The 20281-nt window shown below is 50.8% G+C and overlaps 2 protein-coding genes across 4 annotated transcripts in view; both read left to right on the top strand.

Annotated features, from left to right (window-relative positions):
- The window catches only part of ZCCHC2 (zinc finger CCHC-type containing 2), a 55242-nt gene extending 52844 nt beyond the window's left edge, over positions 1-2398 (top strand). For all 3 annotated transcript variants that reach the window (XR_007471695.1, XM_049698003.1, XM_049698002.1), the window contains one exon: positions 12-2398. Coding sequence is in view for 1 of the 3 variants with exons in the window: in XM_049698003.1 (XP_049553960.1) it covers positions 12-22 (11 nt within the window). In the remaining 2 variants the exon portion in view is untranslated. The remainder of the gene's footprint in view (positions 1-11) is intronic.
- Positions 1-20281, top strand: part of TNFRSF11A (TNF receptor superfamily member 11a) — a 257143-nt gene that overhangs the window by 203945 nt on the left and 32917 nt on the right. The gene's annotated exons all lie outside the window — the stretch shown is intronic.

Genomic DNA, 20281 nt, shown 5'->3' with positions numbered 1-20281 from the left:
TCCTCTTGCAGCTCCGACTTGATCCACTGTAAAAGGTCTCCCTCGGCCAGCCTCTCCCCAAAAGAAATTGCTAATTGGGAAGCAGCGCCGCCTGGTGGGGGACGAGGACAATGCAAGCAAGCGGACGTCATTGCCCACTTGACCTGATGTAGAGAAAATTGAACGTAAGGCAGAAAACATTTGAGATTGTAAACCTGTGCTCAAAACCTTAAAGAATGCAGGCAACTGGCCATAAAAGTAATTTGAGCGGTCTCCTCTTTCAGACATTGCAATCTCAGTTTGTTATAAACATCTTAAACGCATTGATGGTACTTTAGAGTTTCCTTTGCACTTTTCTCTGGGCTCATTGGCCTGCACAACTGTGAAGGGTATGGGGTCTCCCTCCTCCCTATTTTACAGACTAGGAACTCAGGGTTCAGAGGGGTTAAGTGCCACAGACATGCCACCAGTGATGAAGGCCAGGCCCCAACTTCAGATTAGTGCTTACCTCCTGCCCCACTTCCTGGCCTGCAACTGCTTCTTCACTGACCCCAGGGCAATGACCTTTTAAACCGTATAAAGCGATAGGCACCCATGGTCTTAAGAACCATGGGGCCTCTGGGTTCCTGAGAGAGGAGTGGGCTGGGTCCTGGTCAGTCAGAATGTCTCTTTTCTTTATCTCTGTTGAAGGGGTGAGGGAAAGTTTGCAGAACTGGGAGACCTCAGTACTTTTAGAACTAGGCTTTCGGCGTTTGCCTGTCTCAGATGAATTCAAGGAGCAGCAGCTGTTGCCTACATCCAAGGTTTGAAACATGCAGCAGTATGCTCTGTTGGAACACTGAATCTTGCTCTGCAAAGGTTTTTATTGTCCCCAGATGTCTCGGTGACTCTTGAGCATTTGGTGGCCAGTCCATAATTTTAAGCCTTCAGAAGTTAAGAAGTGCAGTAGCAGGGCACACAGGAAAGATACTTCACTGCTGCTATTTGAAAAGCTCTGACCGTTATATATAGATTTTCCCAAGCACTCCCTCTACCCGCCACCACTACTCAAAGACACTCCAAAGACCAAAAATGACAGAGGCAAAGTCACCTTCAAGCAGGAACGGTGACAGTCACACCCGCCCCAAAAGCCTTTCTGGATGTTAAGAATGCCACCAGGTCACCTAGTACTCGGTGCTCATTCTTGCTAGCGTATCAGGGTTGGGTATTTGTGACATGGTAACTCACTTTTGCATTGGAAGCCTCCATCAGATGGACTTGTACAAAGAGGTGGCGCTGGTAAAGCCTTATTTTCAGCACCCACCCACAGTACGCATGACCTTTCTCAGGCTCATTTACAGAATGGGGATAACATCCACTTTGTTAGAATAGTTATAAGGATTGAATCTGACAAAATACATAAAGCACTCAGTGTCTGGCACACAGTAGGTGCTCAGGACATTCGTGATGGTGGCGAACGCCTTCATGCCCAGCGGGGGGCAGGCATGTGTCAACCTCACCACAGCCATATGAGGTGGGTACTCTGCTCCATCTTACCGTTGGGGAGGTTGAGGCATGAAGGCCGCCCAAGTGTCTGAGGGCACAGAGCGGTTCAGTGGCAAGGCTGGGGCTGGAACCTGCCGCTCTTAGCCCCCAGGCTCCTCCAATTCTTTGTGCCCGGGTCACAGGATGCTACAGGCATGGTGTGACAGTGCAGGGCACCCCGCACTGGGGTAAGGTAGGCAGAACTCAGGCCAGCTCTGCCGTAAACTCTGTCGTCTTGAACACCTGGCCCTCCTGGACCTTCATTTTTCTTACCCGAAAGCTAAGTGTTGCTTGGAAAAGAGTGGTAGAAACTGAGCTAAATGACCTTAGAATTCTGTGGCTTGAAGCTTACTTTTTCACTTTAAGTGATTTATCAAGTTTTTATAATTCTTTACCTTTACACTTTTGTTTTAACTGATTTGAAGTCCTCTTTGGGTGTGGCCAGGAGCACAAACCCCAGCTGTCACCATGTGCTAACAGGACAGGAAATGTTTCCAGGTCATTAGGGAGCGGCAAGAGAAAACACCCCAATTGGGGCTGGCTGGGCACTAGGTGGCAGCACCGGCTTCTGACTGTGTCTGGTCCAGCGGAGGAGCAGGTGCTCTGTCCTGTCCTCAAGATTCTAGGTTCTCCTCTACTTGTACTGATAAAGTTTTCACCTGGGGGGGCCTTCCAGTCAAAAAACGAAGCTTGCGTACCGAGTCCTGTGCTGAAGGACACAGGGTTAGCCGTAGCTCACAGGTCAACAACACGTAGAGATGGACAAACTACGGTCCACAGCTAAGAATGGTTTTTACATCTTTAAATGGTTGAAAAGAATACGTTTTCATGACGCATAAAAAAATTATATGAAATTCACATTTCAGTGTGCACAAATAAAGTTTCTTGGAACACGGCCACTCGTTTGTCTCGTTGTGGCTGCTTTCGTCAGAAATGGTCAAGTTGAGCAGTTACGACAGAGACCACGTGGCCCTCAGAGCCTGAGGTACTGTCTGTGCCTTTATGGAAAAAGCTTGCTGACCCCTGACACATAGCAACCTTCTCCGAGTAAAGGTGCGCTCTCCGGTATCTTTCAGGTCCTACGTGCGAGTGCAGGAATTTCACTCTCCTTTTTGCTGCTGGGTCTTCTTAGCAAAATGAGATCACCTCTGGTGCACACATTCCATCAGCTGTTTAGCAAATATCTCTTGGCTGGGAGCTGAGTGTCACGAGGGGCATAACAAGCTACAGCCTGGTCACAAGCCGTGGGGTCCCAGTGGGTGGACAGGTGAACTCTGCCTGCTGAGAACTGGGAAAGGGTTTTCAAAGGACAACATTTCTGCTGGGCCAGAAAGGGAGAAGTGAGATATTCTTAGTGAAGAGTTAAAGAGATGGCAAAGAAAATGTCATCGACTTCAGGAGTGCTGGGTAGGGAGGTGAGAGGGTGGGAGGAACAGGCAAGGGCAGGTGCGGGGCAGCAGGGCATGAAGACGGGAGGGAGCCAGACGGGCAAGGGTTTGGAAGAAGAAAACATGGATTCTTTTGCTCTTGCTGAATTTGTGGTGCTTGAGTGACACCTGGTCATCCAGTGTTTGTCTCACAGCGTGGCCCTGGGTCACCTGCAGCAGAGTCACCTGAAGGGCGTAACTAAAACACACACTCCTCAACTCTCCCTCCCCGCAAACACACACCTAGAGAATGGAAGTTCGCAATGTCTATTTTGGTGGGTGCAGGGGAGGGCAAAGCCGATCCGTCAAAGAAGGCTGAGAAGGAGAATCCAGATAGTGGAGAATGTTCCCTGAAGACCGGAAGATAAACTTTGAGAATGAAATGGTCGTTATTGCCACATACAGTAGAGGTCAGGAGGTATGGCCACGAGCGTGACAGTCACGAGGTCACTGGTAACTTTAAGACGACAGTTACGGGGGATTGTGAGGAGAGCCAGAGGAAGACAGAAGGATGTGAGGATGGACAACTAACCTCACTCTAGTTGCTACTTATTTTTAAAGGCAGTATAATGTAGTGCTTTGAATCCCAAGGCTGTCACTTGAGCCGGGGCCTCTGAGCAAGTTCCCTTACCTGTAAACAAAGATTACAAGAGTGTCAACCTCCTGGGGTTTTTGTGAGGGTTAAAACGTTCCAACGTGGTGCCTGGCATACAGGGAGCACTAACACAATGTTATATTTCCTTTAAAAATACTTTCTTATTCAGAACCTGCCTTCCTATTTTAGGGCCTGTCAGAATTAGGAATGCCTCCCTTTGGATTATGACTGGGCTTTGTTCTTTCCTGTTAGCTATTTCTGTTTTACATAATTGCAGTCATCCTATACACGCATTTTATATCTTTTTTTTTTTGTTTACAGCTGATAAGCCAATATCAACACTTTATTACTAACTAAAGTCCACAGTTTACATCAAGGTTCACTCTTGGTCTTGAACATTCGGTGGGTTTTGACAAATGTATGATGACGTGTATCCAGCATTGTAGTATCGTACAGAATAGTTTCACTGCCCAAAACATCCCATGCTCTGCCTATTTACCCCTCCCTCCCACCCCTGGCATCCACTGATCTTTCTACTGTCTCTATAGTTCTGCCTTTTCCAGGTGGTCATATAGTTGGAATCACACAGTATGTAGCCTTTTCAAATTGGCTTCTTTCACTTAGTAATATGCATGTAAGTTTGTAAGTTTCCTCTATCTCTTTTCATGGCTCAATAGCTCTTTTTTTTTTTTTTTTTTTTTTTTTACTCTGAATAATCCACTGTCTGGATGTGCCAGTTTGTTTATCCACTCACCTACTGAAGGACATCTTGTCTGCTTCCAGGTTTTGGCAATTATAAATAAAGCTGCTCTAAACATCCCTGTGCAGGTTTTTGTGTGGATGTAAGTTTTCATCTTACTTGGGTAAATACCAAAGAGTGCGATTGCTGGATCATATGGTAAGCTATGTTTAGTTTTGTAAGAACCTGCCAAACCGTCTTCCTAAGGGGTGCCCCGTTTCCATTCCCATCGGCGGTGAACAGGAGTCCTTGTTGCTCTGCATCCTTACCAACACTTGGTGTTGTCCTTGTTTGGATTTTAGCCGTTATAAGTACGTAGTAGCACCTTATTGTGTGAACTTGCAGTTCTCTAATGACATAAGATGTGGAGCATTTTTCACGTGTTTGTCATTTTTGGTGAGGTGTCCAGATCTTTTGCTGATGTTTTTAAATTGGGCTGTTTATTTCCTTATTATTGAGTTTTAAGCGTTCTTTGTATATTTTGGACACCAATCCTTTGTGCTTTGCAAATATTTTCTCCTTAAAAGCATTCTTTTAACGCTTTTTTCTTTTTATTGGGATGAAACGGGAATGTGAGGCCATCAAGGCACAGAGCCCAGAGGGTCCCCCTGTGTCTTTACTCTTCTCAGACGCAGCGCCATACATCTCCAGCGGGCGTCCGGCAACATGTCAGAAGCGGGATCCCGTAGTGGTTGCCAGGTCCTCAGTGCAGAGCTGGGGGCGCACTTGGCAACTGGGATGGGACCCTGGAGGCTTCCAAGTACCTCCTCTGAAGGGACAACCGGCAAGATTAAGCGGCTGGGCCACCGCTGGCCCTTTTATTACTTGCCCAGAGAACAGAAATTGTGGGTCTACAGCGACATCCCTTCGTAACTTCTTCAACCTTATTTGGGACACAGAGGACCGAGTTCCTCCCCAGTGTGTTTACAGAGACGTGCACGGCAAAGGAAGCAAGCCGTTTCCACGCCGGGCTTCAAGCAGGGCTGCCGGCGTTGCCTGTGCTCCTCGGTGTGGATGAGCTTCCTTTCCGCCAGACACAAACAGACCTTGGTGGGGCCTCGGCGGAACAAGAGACAATAGTGCTTCCCCCAGGATGGAAAGTCGTCACCCCGCAGCAGACGGGAAGTTCAGCTCCACAGAGGGGCTTTGCCTGTGGGTCTTCAGATCTCCCCTCCCACCCACCCATCTCGTGATAAATTGATGCAATGCCTTAATGCTTCCACATAGCTGAGTATCTTCTCTGGAGCTCAGTATCGAAATAGGCATATTTCTGGCTACATTGAAAACCCTGGTGAGAAGGAAGTGAACTACTCTAGAGTGTGTGTGATCCAAGCGGAAATAAATCATTGTGCCCAGCTCGTTCTGAATCCCAGTTTCCTCTTAAGCCAGACTTTCCACCTACTGGAAAGTGGAGGTGTGTTTACTCTAGCAAAGATGGTCTCTTGATTGAAAACAGTTGGAAAAGGCCCGTCACGTGGAGGGAAATTGGTGGAGCGCATTGTTTCTCCCAGTGCCGTCCGGGGAGCCCCTTGGGAGGCCTGTGAAATACGGACTCCAGCACCACCACCACTGCCCCCCGGCCCCCCCTGCACAGGATGCCTGGCGGAGGGCGCAAGAGCGAGCCCTTCACAAGCTCTCCATTCCGATGCACAAAATTTTGAAAATCATTAAGTTAAAAGCACAAACTTCAGAAGCCTAAAAAGCTGGCTTTAGATCTTGACTCTGTCACCCAGTAGCCGTGTGACTTTGGACAAATATTTAAATGGCTTCGTTCTTATCTGCAAAATGGGAATAATAGCAATGGGGTTGTGGAGACCCCCCAGTGCCTGCACAGCTACCAAAGCTAAAGTGCTTGAAACATGTACTGATGCACACAAGAGATCCTCAGAAGACAAGAAAGGGGGCTTCAGAAAGTGTAGGCTGTCCCCCTCCTCTACTGTGGGGTTTTGTTTGTTTTACACGAAGTAATAATGACTAGCTTTTATTTGAGTCCATATCATGCACCAGGCATTATCCTGAGCACTTCCACGTATTATTAACCCTCAAGCCTATAAAATAGGTATAATTATGATACCCACTTTATAGATGGAGAAATCGAGTCAAGGACAGGTTAAGGAACTTGCCCACTCAGTTTCGAAGTCTGCATTTGAATGCGGGACCTGGAGCCTGGAGCTCTCTTCTTGGGCCTCTAGCCCTTAAAGACCTGACAGTAAACTGATAGAGAAAAATGGAAGTCCACTTCCTGGGTAACAGTGGAAGTTTAACTCCTCTTCAGCAACCACATGGTAAGCATGGAATGTTCAAGTAATTATTATTGTGGAGCCCAAGGCAGAACAATGTTTTCTCTGACGAACCTTACAAACAGTATCCTTTCTGAGATGCTCAGTCTAAACCCGAACTGTCCAATCTGGTAGCCAGTAGCCACAGATAGTTATTTAAGTCAATCGGTCCCTGGAAGAGACTAGAGAGTCCGGATGTAGACCCACACATATGCCCAAAACTCATTTTTGACAAAGGTGCCGCGGCAGGTGCAGCCGGCTGACCTCGGGCGCCCAGGGACTGACCGGCTGCAGGGCTGGGGGCGGCGGCGGGGCGGGTGAGGAGGGGCCTTCTCGGCGACCCCCGCGGCCTCTGCCCCCCTCCCCCCGGCCGCGTGGATGCCCCTCTGCGCTTCTCCTAACCCATTTTAGGACCGAGAGAGCCGCCCAGGGGATCTTCCCCTGGCGCGCCGCCCCCAGGGGTGTTGTCCTGCCAGAGCTGAGGATGCTAAATGTCCTGACAGAGGCCCGCACCACCAAGGATGGTCCCTCCGGAAAGGCGATCGGGCCCCGGAGGAGGCCTCGCCCCGCCCGCCGGCGCTCGGGGTCCACGTGGAAGCCTCACCCCGCCCACGCGCGCTCGGGGTCCACGTGGAGGCCTCACCCCTCCCGCCGGCGCTCGGGGTCCAAGTGTAGGCCTCGCCCTGCCCACCCGCGCGCGGGGTCCACGTGGAGGCCTAGCCCCGCCCTCCCGCGCGGCGTCCGTGTGGCGGCCTCGCCCCGCCGTCTCGCGCCCTCTCGCGCCCTCTCGCGCTCACTCGGCCTGCGCGGCGGCCCGGAAGAGCCGAAGAGCTCGGGAGATGGGCCCCAACCAGGTGGGCCCCAACCCGGCACCACCTGCCCTTCGGAGCATCAGTGTGTGCGGGTCTCGAAGACGGTGAGAAAGGGGCCTTTCCAAGAGGCTCAGCACAGTTTCCCCAGGGTTGGTCTAGAAAGTGCTCCCCGTCCCTTCAACTGGTTCCCGGCGCCGCAACTGGAACTGTCCTGACCGCGAGGCCAGGACACATTCCCCTTGGATGGGCTTGTCCCTCTGTGCACGCGGCCCGCCCGCAGCCCGGATCCTACTGCCTCAGACTTAGCGTCACAGCCTTTGGTTCTATCCTGAAATGAGCAGGGAGAGATTGGGACCTGGGAATACCTGGAAGACAAGCGGTGTCTGTATCTAACAGACTCTCGGTAAATGTTACGGGAATGAATGAAGTGAGGAACCGTCCCCCAGCCGGCACGGTTCCCTTTGTTCTTCCACGAACCAGAAAATGACGAGTGTATTCTGAGTGGGCATTCTAGGACCGCAGCCCTAATGAGAAAGAATTATGAGGACTTTATACTCCTGGGGTTTTTTCCCCCCCCTTGAGACGAGAAAAGGATGTTCAAAGCCATTAACCTCCTTAGAACAAGCAGATAGGAAAGGCGGAAAGCAACGCTTTGAAAACAAAAGCAAATGACCTTATTTACTTTTAAAAATGATACACGTAAAACATGAAGATATGTTCAAAAAGAATGTATTTCTGAAAAGTGTAAACAGTTAAAATCCCTGGCCCCAGAGCCCCAGTCTTAATTCCCTCCCCAGGTGTAACCTCACCCCACGGCGCTCCTTGACCTCTGTGCAGCTCCAGCTGCGGGTTTCTGGCTGTTCTCCACGAGGGACAGTACACCTGCAAGACTCTTGCTTATTATTCCCTCCACCTGGAAAGCCACCCCCACTTTCGTTTCCCTTTTTGGGGGGAAGGGGTATTTAATTTTATTTGTAGGATGAGTGCACAAACCTTAAAGTGTGCAGCTGGATGAATTTTTACATACTTTTATGCATATATATTCACCCAGATTCAGATGCAGACCATCTCCAGCACACGAAGCCTGCCCCCGTACCTCCCAAAGTCAGTACCCTCCCCAGAGGTAAGCACTGTTCCGACCTCCATCGCGGCAGATTCCTTTTGTCTGTTCCTATAAATGTCCTAACGTCCTTCGGAGTCTCCAGCACTTTCTTTGGGAGCTCATTCCCAGCCTCCAGGTCTCAGCTCAGATGTCATCTCCTCTCCTGTTCCTTTCAATAGCGGTTTCCATAGCGGTATCCTGTGCCTTTCCTACAGAGCCCTTCAGGGTTTGCAGTTTGTTTACTTGTTTGCTGTTTGTCTCCCCAACTGGAAGGTAAGAGTCCTCTTACCTGAACTCTCCTGTTCACTGCTGTCTCCTGAACCCCTAGCCCATTGTCTAGCATATGTAGACAGTCAACAAATATTTATTCAATGAATGCATACATGTGTGAATGAAGGGAAGAAATGCCCCAGGTATCAGTTGTATGGTCCTGAATCCAAAGCTAATTATAGTCATCCAAACACACCAGAGGCCTCCGCACTGTTAGTTACAAAGGCAATATTCACCAAATTCAAATGTGAAGATTTAGAAAGAAATACTGGAGTTGTTCCAGTCTGCCTGGAAGCAAAAAGTGGGCTAATTCTCCCCCTCTATAACAGGATTGCTTTCTCCACCAAGACTGGGCTTTCGCTTTATAGTTTTGAATCAATGTTTTATAAAACAACTCCACTTTGGCTACATAAAAGGACTCTCTCAACAGTGGTAGACTCTGTTGGAGTGATAGAGGATGATGTTTTTAAAACTTCCTTTATATTTTGTCATGTTTTAAAAATGAGCACATAATACTTAAAAAAATTTTTTAATTGTGATAAAATACACATAACATGAAATTTACCATCTTAACAAATTATTTTAAGCGTACATATAGTTTAGTGGTTCTAAGTACCTTCACATTGTTGCGCAGCCCATCTCCAGAACTCTTTTCAGCTTGCAAAACTGAAACTCTGTAGCAATTAAACAAGTCCCCCCTCTCCCCGTCCTTGGCAGCCATCATTCTACTTTATGTCTCTGTGAATCTGACTACTGTGGAACCTCATATAAGTGGAATCTGTAATACAGTATTTGTCCCAGTGACTGGTTCATTTCACTTAGCATAATGTGTTCAAGGTTCATTCACGTTGTAGCACGTGTGAGAACTTCCTTCCTTTTTCTGGCTGAGTAATAGTCCACTGTATGTTAAACCACATTTTGTTTATCCATGCATCCGTCGATGGACACTTGAGTTGCTTCCAACCTTTGGCTATTGTAAATAATGCTGCTGTGAACATGGGTATGTAGGTATATCTTTGAGAACCTGCTTTCAGTTCTTTTGGGTAATAACCAGAAGTGGAATTGTTGGATCATATGATAATTCTGTTTACTTTTTTGAGGAACTGCCATGCTGTTTTCCACAGCATCTGCATCATTTTACATTCCCAGCAGCAGTGCACCAGTGTTCCAGTTTCTCCACATTCTCGCCAGCGCTTGACATGTTTTGGTTTTTTGATTGCAACCATCCTATGGATGTGAGGTGGTATCTTTTTGTGGTTTTAATTTGTATTTCCCTAATGAAAAATGATGTCGACGGCATCTTTTCATGTGTTTGTTGGCTATTTGTATATTTTCTTTGGAGAAATGTCTAGTCAAGGCCTGTGTCCATTTTTCATCAGCTTGTTTGCTTCTGTTGTTGGTGTTGGGTTCTGGGCACATATTACTTATAAAATCAGGAAAGAATTTTATTTTATGAAGAAAAGGGGAAAATGCATATAGAAAGCCAGTTAAAAGAGAGTGTGGTGGTTAAAAGCTTTGGGCTCTGGAATTAGAACACTCAGTCACCGTAATTATTGAGTACCTGCTGTATAAGTTGGGGTAAGGTAACTACTCTAGCATACAACCCTAAAAATGACCTAGTACAATAAAAACGTTGCTTGCTTACTTCAAGTCCATGGTGGTCTGAGGCGGAGGTGGGGGAAGGGCAGGACTTATGGAGGGACACTATGTCCTTTGGGGACTCTGAGTGACATAGTCATTCAGGGACCTCGGCTGCATCCATCCTGTGGCACTTGACATCCTCAACATGTGGCCTCCAAGGTCACCAAAGGATGGGATAAAAGGGAGGATTACACAAGGGCATCGTTTTAGGGACCAGTCTTTGCCTGTATTGCATCAACCTAAAGTTGTGATTCGGCCTCACCCACTACAGAGGAGACTGGGAAACACCCTCTTCCTGGGTGCCCAGAAGGAAAGGAAATTGCATTGTCTCTGCCCCAGTACATCCTTTTGGTGACCAGCCATCTCATTCTTCTCCTCCACACACAGTCTCATCTCCTTCTCTCAGGAGACAACCCAAAGTTACATCCAGGATCTCCGGGTCACACATTCTTCTCCAGCAGGACTAGGTTCCGATCCTGTGTTCTGGTGACCAGTGAACTAAGGGGAGGTGAGTTGTCTGCCTGCCCTCCTGACACCCAACGTACAGAGCTGAAATAGAAGTGACAGATTCCCATTGAGCAAAGGGAGGGCGCAGTAGCCCCTGGTTCACAGAAGTGACAGATTCTTTCCTGAGAGACAGGTTTTGTGAGGGTTCCCAGCCCTGACAAGGGGAACGTTCCCTTAGGTTTCTGATCTGGCCTGCAAAGGGCACCCCAGCTTCATCTCAAAGGAGTTTCTCCTATTTCATCATCTTCCCTGACTACACCTGAAATTCCCCTTGGGGCGTAGGCCCTTCTCCTTGGCTCCCTCACCTGGTTCTTGAAGCGTTCTTCCTGCTCATGGAACCCAAAGGGATGTTTTAAGTCTGCTATATGCATAGTCAAAGACATTTTCAGGGTGACTTTGTGATTTCTCTGGCAATAATCTTCTCAGAAAGGTAGTGGGCTGAGTGAGATAGGGAAAGCTCTGGGAAGGGTAGATTTGAGATGCCGACCGGAAATCCCTGCACAGATGTAGACTAGCTGGATGTAGGAGCCTGGCATCGGGGAGGAGTCCAGGCTGGAGAGAGACGTGGGGAGCCATCACCATCTGGCTGGCATTTATCAGGAGGCTGGCACATGTAGTCAGAAGAGGAGAGGTCCAAAGACTCAGCCTGGGTCCCTCCAGTGGCCAGAGGTGGGGACGAGGGGTGCGTGCCACAAGCCGGGAGATGAAAAGGACGACCTGGGAGGTAAGTAAAAATCCAGAAGAGTGTGGTGTCTCAGAATAAGAAAGAAGAACACGTCTCAGGGAGGAGGGTGTCCTCAACTAATCCAGTGGTGCTGAGGGATCAGTAGGGTGAGGACTGAGGGTGGACACCTGAGGTGGTCGTCGGTGACCCGGGCGAGAGCTGTTCCTGTGGAGCGCTGGAGTGACCGTCCCACTGAAGTGGGCTCAGCCGACAGCAGGAGGGGTACATGAGTGGATGTGACTGCGGACAGGGTGGTCTTGCTGTGAAGGGGAGCGGGGACGTGGGCAGGGGTCTGGTGCGCAAGGGCAGCAGGGACGCTTCGCCCCTGGTAACCGCCCTGAGACGGGGCAGAGGATGTGGCCGGAGCTGCCGGGAGACGGGGCAGCGAGAGCCCGGGCAAGTGAAATGTGCGGAGTGAAAGTAGAGCCTGGGCAGCAGCTGAGAGTGAGGATGAAGAGGCGTCTTGGGGGTCCGAGGAGAGAGGGAACTGCCGCGCAGGAGTGGCGGGAGAGCGGGGCGCGGGTGGCCTCGGGACCTGTGGCGCCGAGCAGCAGGAAGCCCCCCCCCCCCCGCGGCGGCCGTGGTCATGCCTTTAAGGAGGGACGCCCCCCGCCCGTCCCGGTCGTGGCTGTGCCTCCTCGGCAGAGCGCAGCCTCGTGGGCATGGGCGTGGAGCGGGCAGAGCTGGATTTAACCGCGTTTGGGGGTTTTGGCGCCGTCGGCTCCCCTGGTTCTCAGGCCTTAGGTTTGGACTGGAACTACACGCCGGCTTTCCTGGGCCCCCAGCTTGCGGAGGGCAGATCGTGGGGCTTCTCGTCCTCCACCATTGCATGAGCCAGGCCCTCATAATGGATTTCTTTGTGTATATCTGCATCCATGCTCTTCGTTCTGTTTCCTGGAGAACCCTGACTAATCCAAGGCGTATTGGGGGAGGTGATGGGGGGGTGTGGCCGGCTTAGGGAGGAGGGGAAAGTCCTGGGCGCCAAGCAGGAGCAAGGAGGCGGGAGGACAGGTGTCACTTGAGAGGCTCCGGAGCCGCAGCGCCTGCTGGACAGAGCCAGGCTGAGGTTCGCATGTGCAGGTGAAGAGAACATTCAGAGAAGAGGTTGCAGATGTAGGAACTGGGGAATTGGGGAGGGTGGAGATGGGGTCGCAGGGCCCACGGAAGGCTCTGTGCAGTGGGGAAGAGGTTTGGATCGTAGATGTTCAATGAATGCAGTGTCCTTCCTCAGGGAGGATAAGAAACTCACCCAGGGTCACCAGACTACTCAGGGGCAGGGAAGCGGTCCTGATGCCAAAGCCTGGACTCTTTCCTCTGAGTCCAGGCTTTTCTGTGAGAAACACGGAAATCGCTTGTCTGCCTCCTGTTCCAGAAAACTCCAGGACTCCAGTCACCTTTCCTTTTCTACTATGGAGAGCCCATGTTGCTCTCTGGGCTCCCAGATCTCTTCAAGATGCTGGATAAAGTCTGCGGATTTTCCCCAGAAGAGTGTGCAGTGCACAAAGCCTGTGCATCGTAGGGACCGTGGACCCTTCGGGACCCATCCAGAGCCCTCAGGTTGACACATCCTGCCCTGTGGCCTCTGTCAGGAGGCGGAGCTGAGGTGAGCTGGACGTCGATCCTGAAACGAAACGGTCCAGCCGCCCTGACGTGACCACGACCAGCACCCAGTTACTAAGGCCAGGTGGCTAAGCTGCCACTTGGGCACCCTGCTGCCCTGTCGGGATCTCCCTGCAGTTGCCTGGACACCGGGACAAAGGAGGAGACGGTGGATGGAAGTGGGAGCCAGCGGTGTGCCACTGCCACCCGCCGCAGCTCGGTGCTCTTCACGGTGCGTCCTGCTGCACCCAAGAGGTGCTGAGCAGGTCCCCTGGCCTGCCCACGAACCCTTCGGGGCTGCATCAGCACTCATCAGACCAGCCCTGTCTGGGAAGCTTCCAGGGACCCCTCTCTGTGGACACAACTCCAAGAAGCTAGGCCTGGCTGGGGGGTGGCTAGGATTTCTTCGTTCCCTGAACCCCAGGGCAGAGCTCCTCCAAGGATGCCTTATGCTCTTGTCTAGTCTCCAAAGTAACAGCCATCTGCACCTGGAAACCACTACTTAACACCTGTGAGGGCAGCAGGAAGGGCAGCCTGTCTGAGGCTTCTGAAGAGGTTTGCAGCAGATACCCTCGGGAATTAGCAGAACCTTGAATTAGCTTGCTGGCCAAAAGTGCCTCATTCTTCGAGATCCCACAGGAGTCCCTGGATTTCTCTGTCTTTTCATTTAATGCTGGAGAGACCCAGCCATTGTTTCTCGCTCTCGATTCTTTCTCTGGAAAGGAAACAGTCCTTTTTCTTTCTCCCCGTCCCCTCCTATCCCCCCTTTTCACCTAAGAAAATGAAAAAGCTCTCCATAGAGTAACTACAGTGAAAGCAGCCCTTAATCTTATCGATGATGACAAGAATAAGCAATGCCAAAGTAAAGCAGGTCCTTAGGGTGTGAAAATGTCCTCAGGCTGGATATGCTGAGAAACCAGGCTCGTGTTCTGACGAGAAAACCAAAGCCTGATTTCTAGGCAGTTACTATGTCACCAGATTCCTAGCACCCGTGTAGAATAGATCATTTCCTAGTCCAGTAGGAAATGTGCTCTAGTTAGGCTCTTTTCATAGCAAGAGTCTTAAGTTACTAAAAATGAAATAAAATAAAATATTTATTTACTTATTTATTTTTATAAAAGGGGGTTTATTTTAAGGATACCCGTGACCAGCGAGAACTGGCCTGGGTCACTGTCGGGGGTTGTGAGGGCTCTGCATGGTGGCCGGCAGGACCCCGCTCTCCTGCTGTGAGCCTCTGCTTCTCCCTCTGCTGGGTGTTCCTCTCTCCTCCGCCCCACTGCCTCAACGTCCACAGAGCCACTTCCTCAGGAGGTGGCCCATCACGCTCCCTCCCGACCTCCCAGCATCACACCTCAGATTCCCCTTCCATGGCCAACGGCCTCTTAGCTCCAGTTCCAAAGAGAGAGGCAGGTGGACTGGCCCATGTGATAGTTTTCTGGGGCTGCCCTTGGCGCAGGCCACTTCTTTTCCAGTCAGCTGTGCGGAAGTGTGGCTTACGTGATACAGCATGGTGAGAAGTGGGGACAGCCTGCTGCTCCCAGGAAAGGCGTGGATCTGAGGCCCCATGACACGCCTTCCACTATGTAGTTTCAATATATTCCCTTCTAATATGATCCAGCTGTCAAAACACACCTCATCGAAAGCCACATCTAGTTATTGCCTTAGCATCACTAGGCAGGGCCATTTCAGAAGGCACCTGCTCAGCAGAGTCAGTTTTATCCTGGGCTATGTTGAGATCCCTTCTAGATATCCCTCTCCATTCTGTAATCCACGTACTAAATGGCTCACGTAACCACAGCCAATATAGATCCCATATGACAGTGGCACAGAAATGAAGCCATTGCATGGGCAGAAAGGGAGCCACCTCCTCTGCTTGGCTCCTGGACCCACAAATTCCAGTGATGGCAGGGACAGCACCATCATTGTGACTTGTCCCCAGACTGCCCTGAGCCCTGCAGGCGCCATCCTAGCCTCATGGTGTGGGACCTCCGCTGTCAGGTTGAGCACCTGTGGGTGGTGGGAGAATTTGGGAGACCCCATGTGAACTCACTTCTCTGTACTGCAGTGAGTTGCGGTTGCTCTGTGGGACTTCCGGAGCTTCTGCCTGTTGACAGGGTTGTGCCACTACATCACAGGGAGAGCTACCTGGCTTTCCAGCTCTGTTCTGAGGTCTCAGGATAAATTGAGGGACCAAGATTCCCTGCAATGTTTGAGTGGGACCTACCCCTTTTTATTAGGCTGAGGACTTTTATGATGCTACAGCTCCTGCAGAATCCCTGGGGGCTGCCCATCAGTTACCATTCTGGAACCTCTTGGCTTATAGATGAATGATTTTGCTTCTCCAGGCGTTTGGATCACCACACCCTTTGGAGTCACCAGCTGTCATAGCCACAACTAGGTCCAAAAGACCACTGCCCTAAGGCCTTTGTTGCTTACCAACAACCTGGGCTGGCCTCCCCGTTTTAGTGGAGGTGGGGAAGGGCATAAGAGCCTATCAGTTGAAGTGCTTTTCCTCCTGGGTCTGACTTTGACCTTGTTGCATGATTGTAGGCTGGACAGCCTCATCATAGAAGCTGTGGGTGGGGCAGGCACTGGGAACACACACTGCAGACTGTCATCATGTTCTATGAAATTGAACGCCCTTTAAAAATAAACACGTCCCTTTGGCAAGCGGTCAGTGGGGTACCATTTCCATCCACGGTACCACCCCCCCGCCCCTTCTGAGGGCCCCTGGAGTTGTACGCTCTGCTTCCCCAGCCGTGCTCCAAACCATCCTCGAGTCTGCGTTTAGGATTCTGCATCTTATAAATGGGGAAACGGAGGCAGAGAACATTTAAGTGATTTGTTCAAGGTAACAGGGCACGAATAAGGACTTTAACTTCCTAACTTCTAACCCTATTCTGGACCTTTAGCTTGGCGAGAGCAACTCTTTACACTTTTAGCAGGGAGATGTGTCCACAAGGGCTGGTTCTCAAGAAAGAAAGGATGACATCCTTAGATGCTTAATTAAGAAGGTCACCCCCCTCCTGAATGGCTCTACTCCCCAGTCTTGGCTTCCTCATTATCTTGGTTAGAAATTCACTTTGCTTTCTTCCGTGCTCATGACACATCGTTCGTTATGTTGGCGGCAGAACGAATAATCCACTCCCAGGCTTGGCCTCCCTTTGTTCCCAGCACTCTGCATCCTCCCAGCCTTTTTCCTCCAGAGATCAAACTCCTTTATGCCTTTTTCTAGTTTCCTTTGATGCGAGCCTTGATGGCTGCGAGGCTGTGCTTGTCAGTTGCTGTTTTAACAACTCAGAGGTCACTTCAGTCCCTGCTTCTGTAGAAATGATGAGTCTGGAGGGAGGCAACCCAGCGGCCTCCCCTTCCTCCCCTCCGTTTGTTTATGTGTTTGCATCAGTCTCTCTTCGGCAGTCATTGTCCCGTATATGAAAACGTGAACCTGATTTTGACAGCTGGCAGTGTCTTTGATATTGGAAGATGTCATTTGGAAAAGAGGGGGAATGACAGCAGATGGGCAGCAGCTGGTCTGCACGGCGGTTGCCCCTGGGCGCAGCTGTGGGTGGCTGGGATGGGGTTTGGCGGGTGGGAGTGTGTGTGTGAAGTTGTCTCTGTTTTGTGTGTTGCCAAATTCCCCGGGCTGGATATCATTAGGCCACAGCATCGTGCTCCGTCCGTCATGTTAGAACCAGGAGTTCCCGGCACCAGGGAAGAGGGAAGGAGAAAGAGCCGAGAGACGGGGGACGAGAGGAGAGGAGAGCAGCAGAGACCACCCCAAAGGCGGAGTCGGAGTGAGGGGGGGCGGGGGGGAGGAAGGGGAAGACACGGGGGTGGGTAACGGGGAGCTGGGTGCGTGGAGGGGCTGATTGCCTGAGGTGGGCTTTGTCCTGGTCCATTTGTAATAAACCTCCACAGACTGGGTGGTGTGTAAACAAGAGAAGTTTATTTCTCACCATTCTGGAGGCTGGAAATCCAAGGTCAGGGGGCCAGCCTGGTCGGGTTCCGGTGAAGGCCCTCTGCCACGGACAGCAGGCTCCTGGCTGTGTCCTCGCAGGGAGGAAGGAGGGAACTCTGTGGGGCGTCCGTAATGAGGCAGCTGATCCCATCCACGTGGGCTCCACCATCTGGACTAAGCATCTCCCAAAGGCCCCACCCCTTAATAGCATCACCTTGGCGGGTAGGATCTCACTGTGTGAATTTCAGGAGGACAGAAGCATTCAGTGCAGAGCAGGCTCTTTCCCAAGATCCGGCGGCTCTCCAGCCGTTTGTGCTGATCAGCGTCACGGGGCAACCACAGCCTTGGCACAGGGAGAGGGGAGGCTTTAGGGCTCAAGGCTGTCCTTGAGGCTGCAGACAGGGCCCACCTGCTGCCGACCACCCGCCCTCATAGCAGCCGGGCCAGGCTCCCATCAGCAAGTGACGGTGAGAAGCAGGAAGCCATTTGCCAGCTGACCTGCTCTGCGGGCTGCCCGTCTGGTATCCTCAACCTCTAAACATGGGAGAAGTGACTCTCCAGCTCTTTCTCAGGGTTCCAAGGCAGCCGGCGAATGGTCAGAAAGGCTACGATGTTGCCGTTCCCTAGAGACTGTAGGTGCCTGGGGCCACCTGGCACCGGGATCCGCTCAGGGCCCTCCCGCCCCCCAGCCCGCTCCTCCCCTCTCCCTCCTTCTGTTTCCGGGTTCCTGTGCTGGGTGGTCCTTGTCACCACCAGCAGCAAGTCCTGCTCTAAGGTCCCCGGAGACCAGGGCTGTGCAGGGAAGTCTGGCCTAGCTCCATGCCTGGGGTTCAAGGGTCAAAACAGGAATCCCAGAGACAGGTGTCTGCTTTATTACATGCAGAGAGGAGCCTTCAAGTAGAGCCAGACACGGGTGCAGGAGTGGACACCCTCCAGGGTGTGTGCCTGGGCCATCGGCCACAGGACATCAGGAGGGAGGCACCCTCCTTGGCCTCCTGCCCACAGCTGCCAGGGCTTGCCGGTTCAAACCCAGATTTTCCCACTAAGCCCGGGCAGCTGGGAACAAGCCTCTGACAGCAGAGCAGAACCACAGCCCGGGGGTGTTCATTGCTGGGGAGGCCCCGAGCCAGTCGGGGTCAGCTGCATCCTCCCTGCAGACTGTGAGCTGAGAGCCTGCCGCCCTCCCGTGGCTCCCAGAGTCCGGAGTCCCCTCCACTGTCCTGGCTGCATCCCTTCCTGGCAGCCCCTTGCGACTCTGCAGGAGTTGGGGGGGTGAGAGGGGGGTTGTAGGAAGCCTTTCCATCCGTGTCACACACAGCTGATAGAAGCTGAGCAATTCCAGGGAGAATTTCTAGCACTTCCTTCAGAAAGTCCTGGCTACCCGGCAGGTACACAGAGCACTGTTCTGAGGCCCAGCTCTCAATCCCATCATCTCGGAGGGAAAAAGGAGCAGGAAGGTGCAGGGAAACCTGTGGCCAGGGCTGACGCTTCCACAGGCTCCCTGCCCTTGGGTCCTCCTGGTGTCAGAAGTCTCCTGAACTGCTGTCACCTGCCTATGGCCCAGCGGGGATGGGGGCGGGGTCCCGGGGTGGGCTGGCAGGGAGGCAGCCCCCAGGGGACTGAGTCGCTCCTCTTTTCTCAGCCAGCCATGGGGGTGGCTCTGCGGCCTCGCCCGGTGAAGCCCCTCCAGGGAGCCTTTGTCTGGCTGGTCCTCTGGACTAGCTTCTCCCCAGTGCCAGCAAGTCAGGCAGAATCCTGAGCTGGGGAAGGTTTCAGGGAGACCAGTGGTCCCCAGCATTCAACGTTGCAGAGAACTCAGGGAAGCACTTACCAAATCTCATAACTAGGAAGTCCCCGAGACAGAGACTCTGCAGAGGACAGCTGGCCACGGCTCCTTTGGGGATCTTGGCCGAGAATGCGTGACGTAGGCAGATGGGAGCAGGGGGAACCCAGTGAAGGCATTTGAATGACAAGGAAGGAGGAAATGTAATTTTTTTAAGACTGAAGCGATCAGGAGGCACTAGATATTAGTATTTTGGGAACAGGGCTGTCATACATATCACGACAGTTCATCAGTTCCAACCTCCCTCGCGTGACAGCTGACATTCACATGTGTGACACACGTCCAGGAGCCAACTCTTAGCCGGGGAGTGACGTGTGACTCTGTCCCTTCTGTCCGCGCTAAAGAAAGCGTCTCAAAACATACACATCTCAAAACAGTCACATGTGGTAGTGACTTTACTATACAGACAACAGGGTTGAATCACCTCTAAACTTATTATTAAACTATTGGAATAAACCAAAGACTGATACTTTAACTGTTAGTAACAAACTACCTGCAACAGCCCTCTCAGTACATGAACCTGTAAGAATCCTAGTGAGGCTGAAAACTGTGATAGTTCAGCCAGTACCCTTGCATACTCACTCTTCCCTTAAGAAAAAAATTAATGCAAGCGATTTACAGAAAAACTTGATAAAACAAAACAGCTATTTGTTTCATAAAAATTCTCTTTGGCTACATAGTGATATACACATCAGCTTACAAAGCTATAATCAACATGTACCTATAATTTCAGGTTCCGCTTTTCTTCGCTAAATATTTCATTTACACATTTCCATTTATTGGTATATTTTCACAGTATCTAGTGGCTAAAAATATTTTATTGATTAACATTTTCCTATTATTGAGTATGGGCTGTTTCCCATTATTGTTTTATAAATAGGGCTGCAATGGATTTTTTTACTAGAATTGTTTCCATTTTGATGTACCGTTTCCCAAAGTGAAACTACTGGGTGAAAAAGTGTGTAAAGCCTTTGACACTGCATCCCATATTGTCAGATTCCTCATCTGCAAGAATAAACCTATTCTTAGTACCACTAGCAATTTATAAATTACCAATTTCTCTTCGGACCTAACAGAGTTTTCTCTTTCTTTCTCTTTTTGTCCCTGTCCAACCCCACTTCTTTCTTCTGCCTCTTCCTTTCCTTTTTTGTTTAATAGATACGCAATATTACATTAAAGAATTGTTGTAGCATTTCTGAAGTTGAAATGAGGGTATAGCCTGCGCTTCTGTTGCCACCTCTGCATCCTGACAGCCTCATGGCATGCATGTGTTGAACCAAAG

Source organism: Orcinus orca, chromosome 15, assembly GCF_937001465.1.
Source record: "Orcinus orca chromosome 15, mOrcOrc1.1, whole genome shotgun sequence".
Taxonomy (NCBI): domain Eukaryota; kingdom Metazoa; phylum Chordata; class Mammalia; order Artiodactyla; family Delphinidae; genus Orcinus; species Orcinus orca.
This window is presented reverse-complemented; position numbering and strand designations above follow the sequence as displayed.